Genomic DNA, 18,811 nt, shown 5'->3' on the forward strand with positions numbered 1-18,811 from the left:
AAACAAAGTCAATAAGATATACCAAGCTGCCTCAAACACAGCTGTGATGATTTGAACCGTGCCACCTTAACTCCTGGCCACTGCCGAGTTGCTCACAATAAGAACATAAGAACGAGGAGCAGGAGTAGGCCATCTGGCTCCTCAAGCCTGCTCCGCCATTCAATAAGATCATGGCTGATCTTTTTGTGGACTCGGCTCCACTTACCTGCTCACCATAACCCTTAATTCCGTTACTTTTCAAAAATTTATCTATCCTTGCCTTAAAAACATTCAATGAGATAGCCTCAACTGCTTCACTGGGCAGGGAATTCCACAGATTCACAACCCTTTATATGAAGAAGTTCCTCCTCAACTCAGTCCTAAATCTGCTTCCCCTTATTTTGAGGCTATGCCCCCTAGTTCTAGTTTCACCCGCCAGTGGAAACAACTTCTCTGCTTCTATCTTATCTATTCCCTTCATAATCTTTTATGTTTCTATAAGATCTCCCCTCACTCTTCTGAATTCCAATGAGTATAGCCCCAGTCTACTCGGTCTCTCCTCATAAGCCAACCCTCTCAACTCCGGAATCAACCCAGTGAATTTCCTCTGCACCCCCTCCAGTGCCAGTATATCCTTTCTCAAGTAAGGAGACCAAAACACAATACTCCAGGTGTGGCTTCACCAGCACCTTATACAGCTGCAACATAATCTCGCTGTTTTTAAACTATATCCCTCTAGCAATGAAGGACAAAATTCCATTTGCCTTCTTAATTACCTGCTGCACCTGCAAACCAACTCCTTGAGATTCCTGCACAAGAACACCCGGGTCCCTCTGCGCAGCAGTATGCTGCAGTTTTTTACCATTTAAATAATAGTCCATTTTGCTGTTATTCCTACCAAAATGAATGACCTCACATTTACCAACATTGTACTCCATCTGCCAGACCCTCGCCCACTCGCTTAGATTATCTATATCTCTTTGCAAACTTTCAGCGTCCTCTGCACACTTTGCTCTTCCACCCATCTTAGTGCCATCTGCAAATTTTGACACACTACACTTGGTCCCCAACTCCAAATCATCTATGTAAATCGTAAACAATTGCAGTCCCAACACTGATCCCTGAGGCACACCACTAGTCACTGATCGCCAACCAGAAAAACACCCATTTACCCCCACTCTTTGCTTTCTGTTAGCTAACCAATCCTCTATCCATGCTAATACATTACCCGTAACACTATGCACCTTTATCTTATGTAGCAGTCTTTGGTGCAGCACGTTGTCAAATGCCTTCTGGAAATCCAGACACACCACGTCCACAGGTTCCCCATTGTCCACTGCACATGTAATGTTCTCAAAGAATTCCCCCAAATTAGTCAAACATGACCTGCTCTTCATGAACCCATGCTGCGTCTTACCAATGGGACAATTTATATCCAGATGTCTCGCTATTTCTTCCTTGATGATAGATTCAAGCATTTTCCCTACTACAGAAGTTAAGCTAACCGGCCTATAGTTACCTGCCTTTTGTCTACCTCCTTTTTTAAACAGTGGCGTCACATTTGCTGTTTTCCAATCTGCGGGAACCACCTCAGAGTCCAGCGAATTTTGGTAAATTACCACTAGTGCATTTGCTATTTCTCCCGCCATCTCTTTTAGTGCCCTGGAATGCATTCCATCAGGACCAGGAGACTTGTCTACCTTTAGCTCCATTAACTTGCCCGACACTACCTCTTTCGTGATAATAGTTTCTCGGTTCTCACCTGCCATAGCCTTCCTGTCATCAATTTTTGGCATGTTATTTGTGTCTTCCACTGTGAAGACCGACACAAAATACCTGTTCAATGCCTCAGCCATTTTCTCATTTCCAGTTATTACATCCCCTTCTCATCCTCTAAAGGACCAATGTTTACTTTCGCCACTCTTTTTTGTTTTATATATTTGTAGAAACTTTTGCTATCTGTTTTTATGTTCTGAGCTAGTTTACTCTCATAATCCATCTTACCTTTCTTTATAGCTATGGCGTAACAGTGTAGACCAGTACAACTGTGCAAGCATAGCGCTGGGAGCAAAATGCAGCCTGATTTGCAGAGACACACATTAAGTATCATACATCTCCAAACCAACAACAATCCGTTTCAGCTTGCCCCAAATATGAGCATAAATGAACCCCAATTAATGCCCACCAGCTGAATACTTGAAACTTAATTAACAGTAGCCCTTCCATCACTGCAGCAGCTCAGATTCCCTTCTCTCAGCTCTAGGATGTCCCCTTTGTTATATCTGTTTAAACTTATTTTTCAGAAATACTTTGCTGACCCGCTTGTTTTCTTTGGCCTTGTGTTGTCCTTGTTCAAACCCCCCAATCCTTCTTGCCTGCTTTCTGTTAACATAGCCTTAAGCATTTGCTACAAAAATAGCTCTCCTGCTCTTTAGGCTTTCCAGCTGTTCCATGCCTCTTGCTGATAAATCTTCTAATGTTTAACACACATTACTGGGAGTAATGCACCTTACCAGCAGTAATAAACTTTACTTAATAAAAGATCAGACTCATCAGCTACTCACTTGTTACTTATTATCAATAACGTTTTTATCATTTTCAATCTGCCAGTTGTTTAGACTCAGTCCTTAAACAGCAATACCCATCAGCCATTCAACTTGCAGCTTCCGTGTGATATCATAGCGTGTTATTTGTTTCTGAAAGCGGCTCTGAAGCCACAAAATGTCTAATAGCCAGTCCAGAGTTAAGTTATAAGGGAGGCTGCTTAACCAGGCTTGCATTCCCTTGAATGCCAAAGTTTTAATGGTTAATTTAATTTAGATATTTAAGATGATCGAAGGAATTGTGAAGGTAGATAGAAGGAACCATTTCCTCTGGTGGGAAAATTAGAATGAAAGGCAAAACTTTAAAATTAGAGGAACCATTCAGGGATGATGACAGAAAGCACCTCTTCGCCAAAAGAATAGTGGAAATCTGGAACACTTACTGAAAAAAGTCTAGATCAGTTGAAATAGATAGATTTTTATCAGATAAGAGTATTAAGGGTTATGGAACCAAGGTAAGTCGATGGAGTTGAGATATAGATTAACCATGATCTTATCGAATGACGGAAAAGTTTCAAATAACTGAATGACCTACTCTTGTTCCTATGTTTTTGACTACTTTTCCACCTTATGAAAGGATTGGACATTATTTCTGTAATTAAAGTACATTTCAAAACTCTGATTTGAAGAATTATTGGATTTGTGGAAATGCCCTCAAGATAAATAAAGTGAAGCATTTCTCATCAGTACTTGTAGCTATTATCATGGCGATGACGGCCCTGTTTCTATTGAGTGATTCTGAAATACCCTGAAGGTGAGTAGTCTTAATCGCTGACATTTTTTTTGCCTGAAAAAAATAATTATGCACTTACAGTCTATATCTCATTTGAATTCAAAGATTTCTAAATTTAGAGATGTCAGATATATGTAGTAGTGGTGAAATTCATATCTACTTTATTGAAAATTGAGTTAGGTAAGAATCTATATTATTTCCTTTAATTATTTTGCATAATTAGTTTCTTCAGCAGTCATTGCAGCTTTGCACATTGGCACTCATTCATCACTTCTCGCTTGGAATGCGACTTAGGATCCCAGTGAATTTGATGCTCTCTGACCACTTGTCAGGGGAGCCAAGAAAGTAGATGTTAAGAAAATTAAGAAAACCTGTACTTTTGCACCTTCTAGTGATGGGCATAAACAGCATTGGATAAGGCAACAAAACAGTTCATCTAACTGCCATCTTGGCCAGGAAATTTGGAAGTTATATAAAATGATACTTGATACATTTTTGCATGAGCTGTCCGCTAACATCAGTGGTTATTTTACATAACAGTCGCAGAGCCTTTAAGTTCCTGTGTCTGAGTTATTGATGCATATTGTAGTTTTTGGCGTATCCCGTATATCAGCTGCAATATTCTGAAGTGTGAAAGAGAAACACAATTACTGTCAAAAATCAAATATTGAAGTGATTTTCTATCCCAACTAGAAAGTAGCTAGCACAAAGATCCTGACTTAGTTCTGTGTGTGGTCTAGCTTTCTAAATATTTTCCATTTAACTTAAGCCATGAGGTACAATTTTCATCCGTATTGTGCCATATATGTTGCCAGTTTTCTTAAAATTTAACCACTGCTAAACATATAATTCCATTATTAAAATAATACATTTGGAGTTGAACACAAATTGGTGTTCAGATGATCTTGAAGGACCACATAAACTTTGTTTATCTAAACCTTATGAAGTGTGGATCCATTGTAACATTCTTCACCTATTGTGTCACTTGTCTTTTCATTATTGTTTGTATTCATTTGAGTTTTATAAAAAAATACTGTAAAAGTGTAAATATTAATCACTAAAGACATTGCCGAATTGTCAAGTTCAGTGATTGGCAGCTGTGTCTTTAACTTGCATTCATTGAGCTCACAAACTTAGTTTCACAACAGGGACTTGTAGATTGTTGCATGAAACACCAGCAACTAAAGCACAGTATGTTTTTTTTTGTTGGGCCAAAGTTGAAATGTTTTAATACAGTGCTTTCATTAGTAATGGTTAAATAGTGATCTGCTGTAGTGCTTGTTGACCTGTTTTATCTGCAGATATATATAGACCTGTGTATATTACATGTTCATTTGTACATTCAAGTCTATATTTTCTACTTCTGAAGTGCAGGACACTATTTGTATGCACATTTCTTCCTGCAAGAGAGAATACGGATTTTAAAAATATACTTTGGCACCCATGTGATCACAGGCTTGAGCTCATCTATAGTTCTGCCAGAACACATGGAAGGAGTTTCATATCTTCTATTTAAATATTCTTAATTTTCATATGAAATAAATGATCAAAATTACAGAGGCCACTTGAATAAAAGGGAATTGTTTTGATCTGTAAGATTATGTATGGAGTGTCTTCTCCCATACCGGGTAGCTGAAACATTTCTAACATCAACCTTGCCAGAATCTTTTGAGTATAATTCTGCTTATGGGTGGTCTGCAGCAGGTTCGGTCAGTGTGCTTCCCCTGACATTTCTGAGTCTCCAACCCCACTGACACTCATTTGCCTTATGCCCTGAGAAACCTTTACCATTTCTTGACCAGGAAGTGAACAGAGCTTGACAGTTTATAAATCATCCAAGACGTACTGCATGCTGCAGGTGGATTATTGAGCATGATTGCTGATATCAAAGGATATAATCCGACTCTCCAGTGTAAAAGTAAGATTGAAACATATTGCGTCAGGCATATGCGCTGTGTATGCAGCTGTACAATGCTGAACAATCGTTATGTAACTTCCCCATGGGGAATGCTGGGTCTTATTTCACTCCCATATTCAGTAGTTTTCCATCTACTTCAACTTTTAAAAATGCTAAAGGCGCTCACATAATGAAATGATTCACAGAATCACACAGTGCAGAAGAGGCCCCATGGCCCTTTGAGTCTGCACCAACATGTGAGAAACACCTAACCTATCTACCTAATCCCATTTACCAGCACTTGGCCCATAGCCTTGAACGTTATGACATGCCAAGTGCTCATCCAGGTACTTTTTAAAGGATGTGAAGCAACCTGTCTCCCCCACCCTCCCAGACAGTGCATTCCAGACTGTCACCACCCTCTAGGTAAAACTGTTTTTTCCTCACATCCCCCTCTAAACCTCACCTTGAACTTGTGTCCCCTCATGACTGACCCTTCAACTAAGGGGAACGGCTGCTCCCTATCCATCCTGTCCATGCCCCTCATAATCTTGTGCATTTCGATCAGGTCACCCCTCAGTCTTCTCTGCTCCAGCGAAAACAATCCAAGTCTTTCCAACCTCTCTTCAGAACTTAAATGTTCCATCCTAGGTAACATTTTGGTGAATCTCCTCTGCACCCCCTCCAATGAAATCACATTCTTCCTATAATGTAGCGACCAGAGCTGCACAAACTACTCCAGGTGTGGCCTCACCAAAGTTCTATATAGCTCCAACCTGACCCCCCCCTGCTTTTGTAATCTTTGTCTCGATTGGCAAAAACAAGAGTCCCGTATGCTTTTTTTCACCACCCCACTAATATGCCCTTCTGCCAAGGTCCCTTTGTTGCTCAGAACTTCATGCCATTCATTGAATACTTCCTTGTCAAATTACTCCCTCCAAAGTGTATCACCTCACACTTTTCAAGGCTAAATTCCATCTGCCACTTATGTGCCCATCTGACCATCCCATCTATATCATCTTGTAGCCCAAGACGCTCAACCTCACTGTTAACCACCTGGCTAATCTTTCTGTCATCTGAAAATTGCACCCCGGCCCCGCACACACACACACACACACACACATACATTCTTGAATCCACCTTATCAAATTACCCTGTACCCCATGTGCATTTGCCTTATTTTAAAAGCCTCCCATGTTGGGACATAGGTTTTTTTAATGCATCACGTACCATGTTTGAAAACAACTGGAAAAAACTTACCAACATTGCTACAGGGTATGCATTAAGAGTAGTTTCTGAATCTGCACCTGATGCAAAATCTTACCTGCTAGCAGCATATATTGGAAATCCAGGCATTGCTCACGTTTTTCCAGATTTATGGTTGGAAAATTGTGCCATACATGTGCTTGAATGTTTGGTAGGTGCTACCAATGGATTAAGTTCCCAACTGGATGTTGAAAGATCACCTCTATAGTTCTTTCTCATCTACAGGAATGCATTAGCACTGCCAGTTCAATATCCATCATTGAAGGGAAAAACACATACAGTTTAATATTTGTTCACGCCAGATTCAGAATAATAGGACATTGAAAGATGTTATAGCCTGTATCACAAAGATCCAGTGGGCAGCTGAGCCATTAAGACGAAGAGTGATGTGCGTGTGATCCTTTATCTGTGCTGAATTGATTCATCTTAGTTAGGGTCGCAGTGAATTTGATTTATTATTGTCACATGTATTAGTATACAGTGAAAAGTATTGTTTCTTGTGTGCTATACAAACAAAGCATACTGTTCATAGAGAAGGAAACAAGAGAGTGCAGAATGTAGTGTTACAGTCATAGCTAGAGTGTAGAGAAAGATCAACTTCATACAAAGAAGGTCCAATCAAAAGTCTGATGGCAGCAGGGAAGAAGCTGTTCTTGAGTCGGTTGGTACGTGACCTCAGACTTTTGTATCTTTTTCCTGACAGAAGATGGTGGAAGAGAGAATGTCCGGGGTGTGTAGGGTCCTTAATTATGCTGGCTGCTTTGCCGAGGCAGTGGGAAATGTAGACAGAGTCAGTGGATGGGAGGCTAGTTTGCGTGATGGATTGGGCTACATTCACGACCTTTTGTAATTTCTTGTGGTCTTGGGCAGAGCAGGAGCCATACCAAGCTGTGATGCAACCAGAAAGAATGCTTTCTATGGTGCATCTGTAAAGGTTTGTGAGAGTCGTAGTTGACATGCCAAATTTCCTTAGTCTCCTGAGAAAATAGAGGTGTTGGTGGGCTTTCTTAACTATAGTGTCAGCATGGGGGGACCAGGACAGGTTGTTGGTGATCTGGACACCTAAAAACTTGAAGCTTTAAAGTCTCTGCCTTCTCTAATTTGGACAAAGAAAATCGACCATGTTTCTTGTTTCTGATTACTAACACCAATCCTTATTAGAAGTGCAAGTAAATAGATGCTGCTTAAACACAGGTTTGGGGTCGACCATAAGGCTCTTCCCTGTCTTTTCACATAGTCAAGTAGTTTTCTGGTACGCACTGTTGAGACTCACACAATGTATTAATTGGGCCGGTTACCAGTGGGGTGACCAGATGCCATTGAGCTATACCATTGCATGGACTTGATGACTTTAAAAAATGAAAAGAATTGAGAAAAAAATTAAGATTTTTTTTCCAAACAAGATTTTAAGTTAATTGCAGTATTGCAATAAAGCAGTACAGTTCAATCCAATCTGAAACTTCCCTGTTCTGGCATATTAGAAGTGGGGAGGAATTGAATGCACAACTAATGATTTCAATGTGTTATTATGTACAGAAAACAAATGCATATATAATAGAAACCAGGTAAATTTTTGAAATGAACCGCAATGTATGTACTTGAACTTTCTTGTTCCCTTTGTTGATTTACAATTTCTCTTTGTATTCTTGAGTTGATTGGCCTGGATATGTAACCATGCTGTGAAATTAATGGACAATGATATAGCAGTAATATTTGCACCAACTAACAATATAACTTGAACTTGTGTGTATTTGACTATCTTGGGATATCCCAAAGCACACCATCATCGTTAAGTGCTTCAGAAATGTTGTAAGCAAACGTAACAGTCAATTTCTTGGGTGAGGGGTAAATGCTTGGTAGAACTTATAGCACAGAAACAAATCATTCGACTCAATATGTCTTTGGCATTTATGCTGCACCTGAGCTACTTCCCTTCTTACTTCATCCCTTCCTATCAACATAATCTATGCCTTTCTTTCTTGTATCTAAATAGCTTCTGCTCGAAGGCGTCTATGCTGTTTGCCACATGTGACTGTGTTACATATTCTCACTAATCTGATTAAATTGGTTTCTACTGCATTCTTTATTGAAGTTATTACAACCCCTAGTTGTGGATCCTCAACACAAGGGGAAACATCCTTTCTGCCTATCTTTTCTGAGCCCTTCGTAACTTTAGAGAGCTCCACTGGACAACCTCTCTGTCTTGTCTTTCCGAGGGAAAAGAATCCCTATATGTTCATCTTTCCTGATAGTTGTAGCCTCTCTATCCTGATACCATTCTCATTTTTTTTTGCACTCTCCATATATTTCTGTAATATGGATAACAAAACTGTGCAAAATACCCCAGTGTGAAATACCTCCAAGTGGATCTATATAAGTTTAACATAATTTCTCTGCTTTTGACCAAAGCATTGGGAGAGCTCCCTTGTTTTTCTTTGAATAAGACAGTGGTTCCCAAAGGGTGTGGCGCGCCACACTGGTGCGGCGAGAGAGGATGGCAAGTGTGGCGGGAAGATTCAAGGACAATCAAAGAAACATTTAAACATGGATAGATAGTTTTCCAAAGTGAGAGCAAGAGCATCAAGTGATTCTGAGGACGATGTCCCACGATCATATTATAAAGTAGTTGTGTTCTATGTTATGAATCAAGCACTGCTAGGAGTTGTTTTTTTTTGTTTTTGAATGTATTTCTTATCAATAAAAAATTCGGTGTGGCACGAGCAAATTTTTATTCCGAAAGTGTGGCCCAGTGAAAAAAAGTTTGGGAACCACTGGAATAAGACCATGGGATCGTTTATCCGAGATGGAAGAAGAAGATTGATTGGGCGGCACGGTAGCACAGTGGTTAGCACTGCTGCTTCACAGCTCCAGGGACCTGGGTTCGATTCCCGGCTTGGGTCACCGTCTGTGTGGAGTTTGCACATTCTCCTCGTGTCTGCGTGGGTTTCCTCTGGGTGCTCCGGTTTCCTCCCACAGTCCAAAGATGTGCGGGTTAGGTTGATTGGCCAGGTTAAAAATTGCCCCTTAGAGTCCTGAGATGCGTAGGCTAGAGGGATTAGCGGGTAAATATGTGGGGTAGGGCCTGGGTGGGATTGTGGTCGGTGCAGACTCGATGGGCCGAATGGCCTCCTTCTGCACTGTAGGGTTTCTATGATTTCTATGAAGAAGTCCCAATTAACATGCCCCTCAGTACCTTACTGAAGTTTCAACTTTAATGACAAATACTACCCTTTTCATTCAAAGGATGCATTTTTAACCTGTAACAAGTAGTGCTTTTTCAGTTCGTTAAAAATGAACATTTTTTCCTAGGAGATTGATTAGTAAAATGAGAGGTGCTGTGCCCAACATGCAATTCCTAGTCATTGCACTCTTGTTATTATACTGTCATCATCATGATGCTATTGTCCAGATCTGTAATTCTTTGAATAGATGCGGCAATCTGAACATATGCATTGTTCATATCCTCTGATGATGCATTTGTCACACTTAATTAGTCCACCCAATGTGGTGCTTTTCTTTAGTCTCTAACAATACTTCCTGATAATTTTTAAAAATTATTTAAAGAAATAGAATTCAAGTTTTAAAAACTTTATTGTAGTAAGATGTATATGGAGTTTTTAAAAGAAGCCGTGGGCGCAATTAATTTAGCCCCTGGAGGGAGGCAGGGGTGCTGTAGAATCAGATGGGAAGGCAAAGGATGGACAGAATATCACATTCCTGATTCAACCCAATTAAGTAGAGGCCTTCCTGCCTGGAATCCAAATGAGGCCTTTGATTGGCAGGCCTGCGAAAGGAGCCCTCCCTTCCCTCCACAACAACGACCACCCCTGACCTGACGGGCCTGAATGGCCCAGGTGAGTCCGCTTCATTCAGTGGCATTAATAGGACTGAAGATTTCCCAACCCTCTGGCCAGCATCTATTAGAGACAGGATCTTCACCTTTAAAGGCACAGGAACCCCGACTTCAGACAGTTAATGCCTGATTCACGTTTAATAACATTGAGGATCCTGACCATATCTGTGGCGGTGTTGCCGTCAGCTTTCTGGATGGGCTACCACCATGGCTATTATATTAAGTCCTTTGTGTGCATCTCAGAGAAAAAAAGTGGTCCAATTCCAGAAACAACATTGTATTCATTGCAGATTCCTTGCTTGCCTGTGTTCAAATTCAAAACACTCTTGTCTGAAATTCTCTGGCCGTTCACACCCCGTCGTTGCCAGTGAGAACGGAGAATTTGGCGCTTAGCCAAATCTCTGCTGACTGCAGTGGGACTGGAGAATCTTAGCTGCGGGCGAGGTCGGAGAATCCGGTACTCTATCTTTTTGATGGATAACTTAGAGCTTTTGTTTTTTTTTTACAGAATTACTATTGCTGTGCATTTGAAAAAGTTTACTGAATAATCAAAGAAATTTGATAAAAGCTGTTTTTTTCTCAAAAGAATCTTCAAAAGCTGTGAGTCAGGAAGCAACTAAGATTGGTATTTCCCTATGACCCATTTATGTGGACGGTTTCAGTCCTATTTTGGCACAAAACTTCCAAGATTGTGTGGGTGCTGAAATGAGAACATCGGAACCTAATTTAAGTGTCACAGTTAGAAGCAGGCAGATATTCTGACGCCACAGAAAAATCCAACCAAAAAATTATTGACAGCAATCTGGCATAAACAATTGAAACTCGGATTTCTGATCATGTACAGACGCCTTACACCCATATATTGTGTATATCCCATTGTCAAATCTGGTGTGTCCAGAAATTGTAAAACTGTTGCTATGTTTGCTAAAATATGTTCTGTTTTTCACACAGCAGTTGACGTTAAATCCTCCCTGCCTGTGACTATGCAGACTGCTACCCCAGTTGACCTAAGGACAGACCCCAGAATCCCAATCCCAACTGTGGACCCTCTTCTTCGCGAGCAGCAGTTGCAGCACGAACTGTTAATGCTCAAGCAGCAGCAACAGATCCAGAAGCAGCTATTATTTGCTGAGTTCCAGAAACAGCATGAACACCTGACAAGACAGCATGAGGTTCAGCTTCAGGAACACCTAAAGGTACTTCCCATCATCTTTCCGTGGTTTGTGCACAAATATGAGATTAGAATCTTAAGAAACTCACTGTTAAACTCCACCCTTCACTGGAACATTGACTGATATGCACCCCTGTTGGATGTTATTTCCTAGAATAATATGTGAAACACGGACAGGAAAGTTCTGTATAATGTTTCCCGTGCCACTCATTTGTCTTGCACATAGAATGATTTAAATTAAGACTGATGAAGTGTAGCATAACAAATGTGGACCAATGCTACTCTTGCAGGGAAAATGATCATACCACTATTTACTTTTTCAATGGTCCTTGCTTTAATCTTGCTTATTCTTGGATATGTTTTATTTGATTATCCTTCATCTCACTACTTTTGTCAATTTGCCATTTTCTTTGCGCAACATTATTTACTGGTGATTCAGATTCTAAAATTTCCTGCACTCCATTTACTTCACAGATTTAAGTATATAAATTCTCTAACAGAAAAAGTTAATTGTGCATTCATATTATCATTGCATCAAGTGCTGTAATTGTACTTGAACATATTTCTTAGGAATTGAAGCTCCACCTTTCAAGCGTATTCTTTGATAATGGAGCAACTTCCTTCCAGTCAGTTGGGAGTGATGAGGTTTATTTTAGGATAGCTTTATTTTTATTGCTATTCTACATCAGGCAATTAGAACTTACCCCTTTAGGTTCTTGTACATTCCTTGTACCAATCCAAAGTCTGCAGTAATCTCAGTATGATTTTTTAAAACACATTTTTATGAGTTTAAGCGACAGAGATCCAAAATTCATTACTTTCATAGCAATTCTTTGATCTCTCCATATAGTAAAAAAATAAGCTTGCCCTGGAGGTATAGGAGCAGGTGTTTTCAGTGGTGTTCTTTGCATAATTAAATAGTTGGTCAATTGAACAGCTGATGTTTTAGATAGACATAAACCCAAATAAGAACTTTTGTGTTTAGGCTGCTGTTAGTTTGAACTCTTGAATTAATGTTTTTTTGATAATGATAAATAAGATGCAGGGATTTATTTTTAAAGATCTGAATGCAGCCAGATATCACATTCTTTAGAAATCGAGATATGCTCAATGATGTGAATAGTGGCAAAATAGGGAGACTGCATTGTTGGTTGTGCCCAGAAGTACAAACATTAATATTTTAATGTTTAATCTTGTTTGTATAATAAGTATAATATCTTCCACAACACAAATATTCCTTGGCAGCAGCTGAGCTTTTCTGAGCACGCTATTCCAGAAATTGAGATAATGATGTTTAATTTCATTTTAATGTATTCTAAATAAGTTGTTGGTACTGTGAATGTCTGAAAACTTAATTGTATTGTTGATATATATTATATATATATATAGCATTTTGTGAAGTATTATATGCTTTATATTTACCTGGTCCTTTCTGTCATTTGTGCAAGCAACAACAGGAGATCCTAGCAGTGAAGCGTCAGCAAGAATTGGAACAACAACGTAAGCTTGAACAGCAACGACATGAAGAGTTGGAGAAGCAGAGATTGGAGCAGCAATTGCTAATGCTTCGAAACAAAGAGAAAGGCAAGGAAAGTAAGGAAGCTATATGTGAATGTGAGCTTTTGTGAAATCAAAAGCTGCTCCCCCATTCAGCTCTTTCAATCCTAAGAGTTTGGGGTGGAAAATCTCTGAAAAGGACCTATTATTTGATGCAGCAAGACAGTTTACTTCTGAGACAGGTATTTCAATTGTACTGACGTGGCAGTCTGGGAAATGCATTACAGCTGATTTGAAGCTAATCAAACCTTGGAGTATTTCGCAATATACCAGGTCAAAAAAAGGGAATGCTGTTATTTCATACAACAAATCTCAAAGTGCACACAAATATCTAACAAATGTAAAAGTAAATACACTGTGCAATGGTAATTTGACTGCCTTCGCTTAAAATTTCTATATTTTTCCTTCCTGTTCCCTAGCTTGGCACTGCAGTATTCTGGAGTGGTGTGGCAGATGGTGGTGGCACAGGGCACATGGAGGAAGGCAAATAAGCAAACTAATTTCGGTACTCGGGTACCTCTTAATTTGGCAGTGAGGAGGTACATAAGAGTGGTACGAGATAACTTGCTCTAATTTATCCTTTGCTTCCATTTGCTCTGCACTTCCTCCTGGTGTTGCAAACAAGATAATAAACTTGCACTGGAAAAGACTACCTCTGAGTTCATGAGAACTGGATTGCTGCATTGTATTAACATATGCAGAGCTACTTAGTAAGGCTAGTTACATTTTGTGCAATTCATGAAAGATCTGTTGGACATTATGATGAACCATCATGAAGGAGCAAACTAAACCTTGGTTATTTAAAATACTGATACTTAAATCTGTAGTCCAATAGTGGTTATCACTGCTGGGTAATTTTATCCATAAAGAGCTAGCATCAATCTAAATAGTTATTGTAAATTAGTGGTTTCTTCATTATTAAATTGTGAGTGAAATAAATTGTTCTTAACTGCAATTAATAATAGAGCTATGGTACATTTTGGTGTACTATATATTAAAATTATTTAGGCATATTTGGTAAAGAAACATACTCCAAGTACATTACTACAATAGTGAAGTTTAATAAGATTTTAATAAGAATATAATTTTTTTTGCAGCCACTCTATTTAATGAATATCTTCTAAAAAAAATTCTGAGTAATTTCAATGTTAAAACATTAAAATGTTCAAACTTTTAGAACCTATGATGTAGCAATTTTAAAATAATTTTCTTAATTGTCCTGTATTTAATGTCAAAAATCCCAAATAATTTTGATTTCCTGTATTATGTATTCAAGTTAAACAGTTTGTGAAAATAATTGTTGAACCATGAATCAAACTAAGGCAGATCCCAATTTCGGCCTTGTGTCATATCTAGTGTGGCAGGAAGGAAAAACAACAAAAATAGTTTGTTAGATCCACTGAAGTGTTTTTGATTAAATTTGATCAGCATTGATCAATAAAACGTCACAATATTTACTGTGCCAGGAATATTTCAATTGACTAATAAATACCTTTCACAAGAATGATTCTGGGGATAAAGAACTGTAGCTGTGAAGGTAAATTGGAGGGGTTGGGACTGTTTTCCTTGGAGAAAAGAAAGCTGAGAGGAGACTTGATAGAGATATTCAAGCTCCTGAGGAGTTTGAACAGAGTAAATAGTGAGAAATTGTTTCCACTCAAGAAAGCATCAAGAACTAGAGAGCACAGGTTCAAGATAATTGGCAAAAAGGATTAAAAATTATGTGAGGAAACATTTTTTTTCACCCAGACGTAGTTGGAATCTGGAACAAATTTCTTGAGAGGGTGTTGGAGGCAAGTTCGATCAAGGTATTCAAAGGGGAATTGGATTGCTATCTGAAAAGAAAGAATGTGCAAGGTTATAGGGATAAAGCAGGGGAGTGAGATTAGGTGGAATGCTCTTTCAAAGAGCCAGTGCAGATTTGATGGGCCAAATGGCCATCTCTTGCATGGTAAAGATTCTGTGATACAGCACACCAAAATGTATTTGTTGTAGATTCTGTATTCTCATGTATGCCATCTTTCTACTCTTCAGGTGCAATAGCTAGTACAGAGGTCAAATTAAAACTTCAGGAGTTCCTACTAAGTAAAACTGCCTCGAAGGATTCTGTGACCAGTGGATTGAATCATTCCCTCCCTCAGCACGCCAAAAGCTGGTACTATATGTGCATATTCATAGTATAAGTTATGTCTGCTGTACATGTAATAACTTGATAGATTTTATGCCTTCATGCTGTTTTTACACTGAATTTGAAAATGTTCTGGCAAAGATCTCAAGAAAGAATCTGTCTTTAATTCAACCATATATTTTCCATTGAGACACATGGGGGGTGATATGATGGTGGAGTAGCTTTTCACGTGTCAAGATAAGGAAATCTATTGCAATTGAATTCTAGTACAGCTGTGCCCGAAGTATATTTTTCTAAATATCACTTCAACATCCTTACAATAAGAATGGAGAAAATTGATCCAAGAAATAAATAAAAAGTTAAGTAATAGATTGACAGGTGACCACAAGACTAATGCAGATGAGAATGGCCCATTCAACCCATCTTGGTATACCTGTCCAGCAAGACTCTGTAGTCCCTAGTTATCTAAACTGTTGAATGATTCCTGGGTTTTTGCCTCCACTGTTCTACCTGAAGGTCTATTCTTATGTCAATCCCTCTTCTAATTAAGATTTTCTGACCTAAATTTGTCACCTCATCCTGCTCTACTTTTTCTGTGTTATTTGCTTTCTTATTCTCCTTTAAGGTTCACTGCTCAAATGCTGAAGTTTACATTGTGGTATTTAAGTTGATTTATCTTTACAATGTGGCAGAATGTTTTTGTATCCCAAACCTTTTTTTATATGTTAAGAAAATGAGTGGTAATAAAGTGTTTATAGTCACAGATCCTCAATCTGACAGAACATTTCTGTTGCTTATTCCTGAATATATCTCATTCTGTACAGCAAAATCCTCTTGATCTCACCAATTCTTCTCTTGCCAGTTTTCTGACAATCCCACATGCTTTTTCATACTTCACCAAATGGACATTGATCTGCATGTTTTGATTCTGAATGTGTGTGGGCCATTTTAACTACAGGAGTCATAGAAAGTGGTTCCAACTCAAGGATGTTGATGGCAGTTGTAGTTTTGTTAATGCTAGTCTCGTTGATAATTGAACTGGGTATCTTCCTGCTCAACAACTATCGAGATAAGCTTGAGTAACCATTTAAGATAGCACAGTGCACTCCAAAATGCCTACAACCTTGGTGGTGCGCCTCCTTCCTGAACTGTTGCAGTCCATCTGTTGTAGGCACATCCACAGTGCTATTGGAAAGGAAGCTCCAGATTTGTGACCCAGCAATAGTGAAGAAATGACGATGTAGTTACAGGATGTTGGGTAGCTTGGAGAGGAACTTGTCAATGACACTCCCAGGCATCTTGCCCTTGGCCTTCTGGATGGTAGAGGTCACAGGTTTGGAAGGTGTTGGTGAAGAAGGCCTATCGAGTTGCTGCAGTGCATCTTGTATGTGGTACAATGGTGGTGGAGTATGTGAATGTTTAGGTTGGTGAATGGGGTGCTGATCAAGCTAGGGCTTCTTGAACCCTCAGTCAGTAAAATCTTGCCTTGATATTAAGGACAGTCACTCTCATCTTACCTCTAGCATTCAGCTCTTTTGTCCATGTTTGGACCAAGGCTGTAATGAGGTCAAGAGCCAAGTGACCATGGCGGGACTCAAACTAATCATCAGTGAGCAGCTTGCTGCTGAGTAAGTGCCACTTGATAATACTGTTAATGACACTGTCCATCATTTTATTGATGATTGAGACTAGACTGACAGGCATTAGTTATACAGATTGGATTTGTCCTGCTTTTTGTGGACAGGACCTTGGCAATTTTCCACGTTGCCGGGTAGATGCCTGTGCTGTAGCTGTGATGGAACAACTTGGCTCGGGATGCCACCAGCCCTAGAGCACAAGTCTTCAGCACCACTGCCTCTTCTGTATTCAGTTCCTTCAGCTGTTTCTTGATATCACGTGGAGTGAATCAAATTGGCTGATGACTAGCATCTGTGATGCTGTGAACATCCAGGAGGAGGCTGAGATGTATCAGGCACTCAACACTTATGGCTGAAAATGGTTGCAAATGTTTCAGTCTTGTCATTCACACTGACACGCAAGGCTCCCTCACCTTTTGAGGATGAGGATATTTGTGGAGTCTTTTCTGGTTAGTTGTTTAATTGTCCACCCCCATTCGCAACTGGATTTGACAAACTGTAGAGGTTTGATATGATCCATTGATTGTCAGATTGCTTTGCTCCGTCTTTTGCATGCTGCCTCCATTATTCAGCATGTATGTCATCCTACATTATAGCTGCACTAGGCTAGCATCTCGTTTTTAGGTGTGCCTGGTACTTCTGATATGCTCTTCTGCATTCGTATTGTACCAGGGTTGACACCCTGTCTTTATGGTAACGGCAGAGTGAGGAGTATGCCACATTATGACACTTCATGGGGTCCGTAATTAATGTTGAGGAACCCCAGGGCAACTCCCTCCTGACTGTATCCCACTGTACCCCACCTCTGCTGGGTGTATCCTGCTGGTGGGACAGGACATACCCAACTGTGGTGGTGGAAGAGTCTTAAGACATTGCCTTGAGGAATGATTTGTTTGACCATGTGAAGCTGTTGCATGACTAGTCTGTGGGAGAGCTCTTCCAATTTTAACACAAGCCCCCAGATGTTAGTAAGGAGGACTTTGGTGGGTTGACTGGACAGTCTGTGCTGTTGTCAATTTTGGTGCTTAGGCTGTAGTTGGATGGTCAGTCCAGTCTCATTCCTTCTCGACTTTTCTGTTGAGATTTTGTACAACTGGGTTGTTAAGCTGTTTTGGAGGGTAGTTAAAAGTCAAGCTGTGGGTCTGGAATCACACACAGGTTAGGCCATGTAGGGACAGAAGATTTCCTTCCCTAAAGAACCAGTTGGGGTTTTATGACAATCTGGTAATTTCATGGTCACCATTCCTGACCAGCTTTTCATTCCAGGTTAATACCAGCAGCTTTGGTGGGATATGTACCCTTGTCTCCAGAGCATTAACTTGGACCCCTGCATTTCTAATCCAGTAACATTGCCACTGCATCACTAACCCCTGTGCTCCAGGATTCCCTTCCTTAACCTCCCCTTTCCTACTTAAGTTGCTCCTTAAAAATCTACCTCTTTCATCAAGTTTTTCGCCATTTGCCCAAGTGTTGCCCTATGTGGTTCAGTTTCAAATTTTGTTCTACAATGCTGCTGTGAAGTGGCTTGAGATGTTCTATAACATAATAAATACACGTTGTTGTAATTTTTGCATTATGAGTGAGGCCCAGAGAAATTTGGACTTTCCATCCTTTGGAGGAGATTTGTAAGAATGATTTTATTAAGCAAACTGCATGGAAAATATATTTCTGAAAGGTCACGTGTTCAAGAAGTAAATGGCAAATTTCAGACTGTTATCAGGAGGTTTTTATTCATGCAGTGAGTACTCAACACATTGAATGAACTCTTGGATACGGGTGGAAGCAAAAAGCTTGGAATAATTTAGGGACTATTTAGATGCTGCACTGAATTTAGGATAATTCTGGATGGATAACCTAAAATGAGAAGGATGTCTTGTGGCACAGTAGGTAGTTTCACTGTCTCTGAATCAGAAGTTCTGTTTCAAGTCTCACTCCAGGGCTTGATGGCCAAGGAAGATGTGTTCATAACACAGCCAAACAGGCTGAA

General features: G+C 39.7%; 1 protein-coding gene across 14 annotated transcripts in view; it reads left to right on the plus strand.

Annotated features, from left to right (window-relative positions):
• Positions 1 to 18,811, plus strand: part of hdac5 (histone deacetylase 5) — a 300,915-nt gene that overhangs the window by 175,376 nt on the left and 106,728 nt on the right. For 8 of the 14 annotated variants that reach the window (XM_078223915.1, XM_078223921.1, XM_078223914.1 and 5 more), the window contains 3 exons: positions 11,283 to 11,527; positions 12,951 to 13,095; positions 15,094 to 15,214. In XM_078223915.1, the coding sequence (XP_078080041.1) occupies positions 11,283 to 11,527; positions 12,951 to 13,095; positions 15,094 to 15,214 (511 nt within the window). The remainder of the gene's footprint in view (positions 1 to 11,282; positions 11,528 to 12,950; positions 13,096 to 15,093; positions 15,215 to 18,811) is intronic. The other 6 variants (XM_078223918.1, XM_078223917.1, XM_078223919.1 and 3 more) reach the window with 2 other exon arrangements.

The sequence above is a fragment of the Mustelus asterias genome, chromosome 11, assembly GCF_964213995.1.
Source record: "Mustelus asterias chromosome 11, sMusAst1.hap1.1, whole genome shotgun sequence".
NCBI lineage: Eukaryota > Metazoa > Chordata > Chondrichthyes > Carcharhiniformes > Triakidae > Mustelus > Mustelus asterias.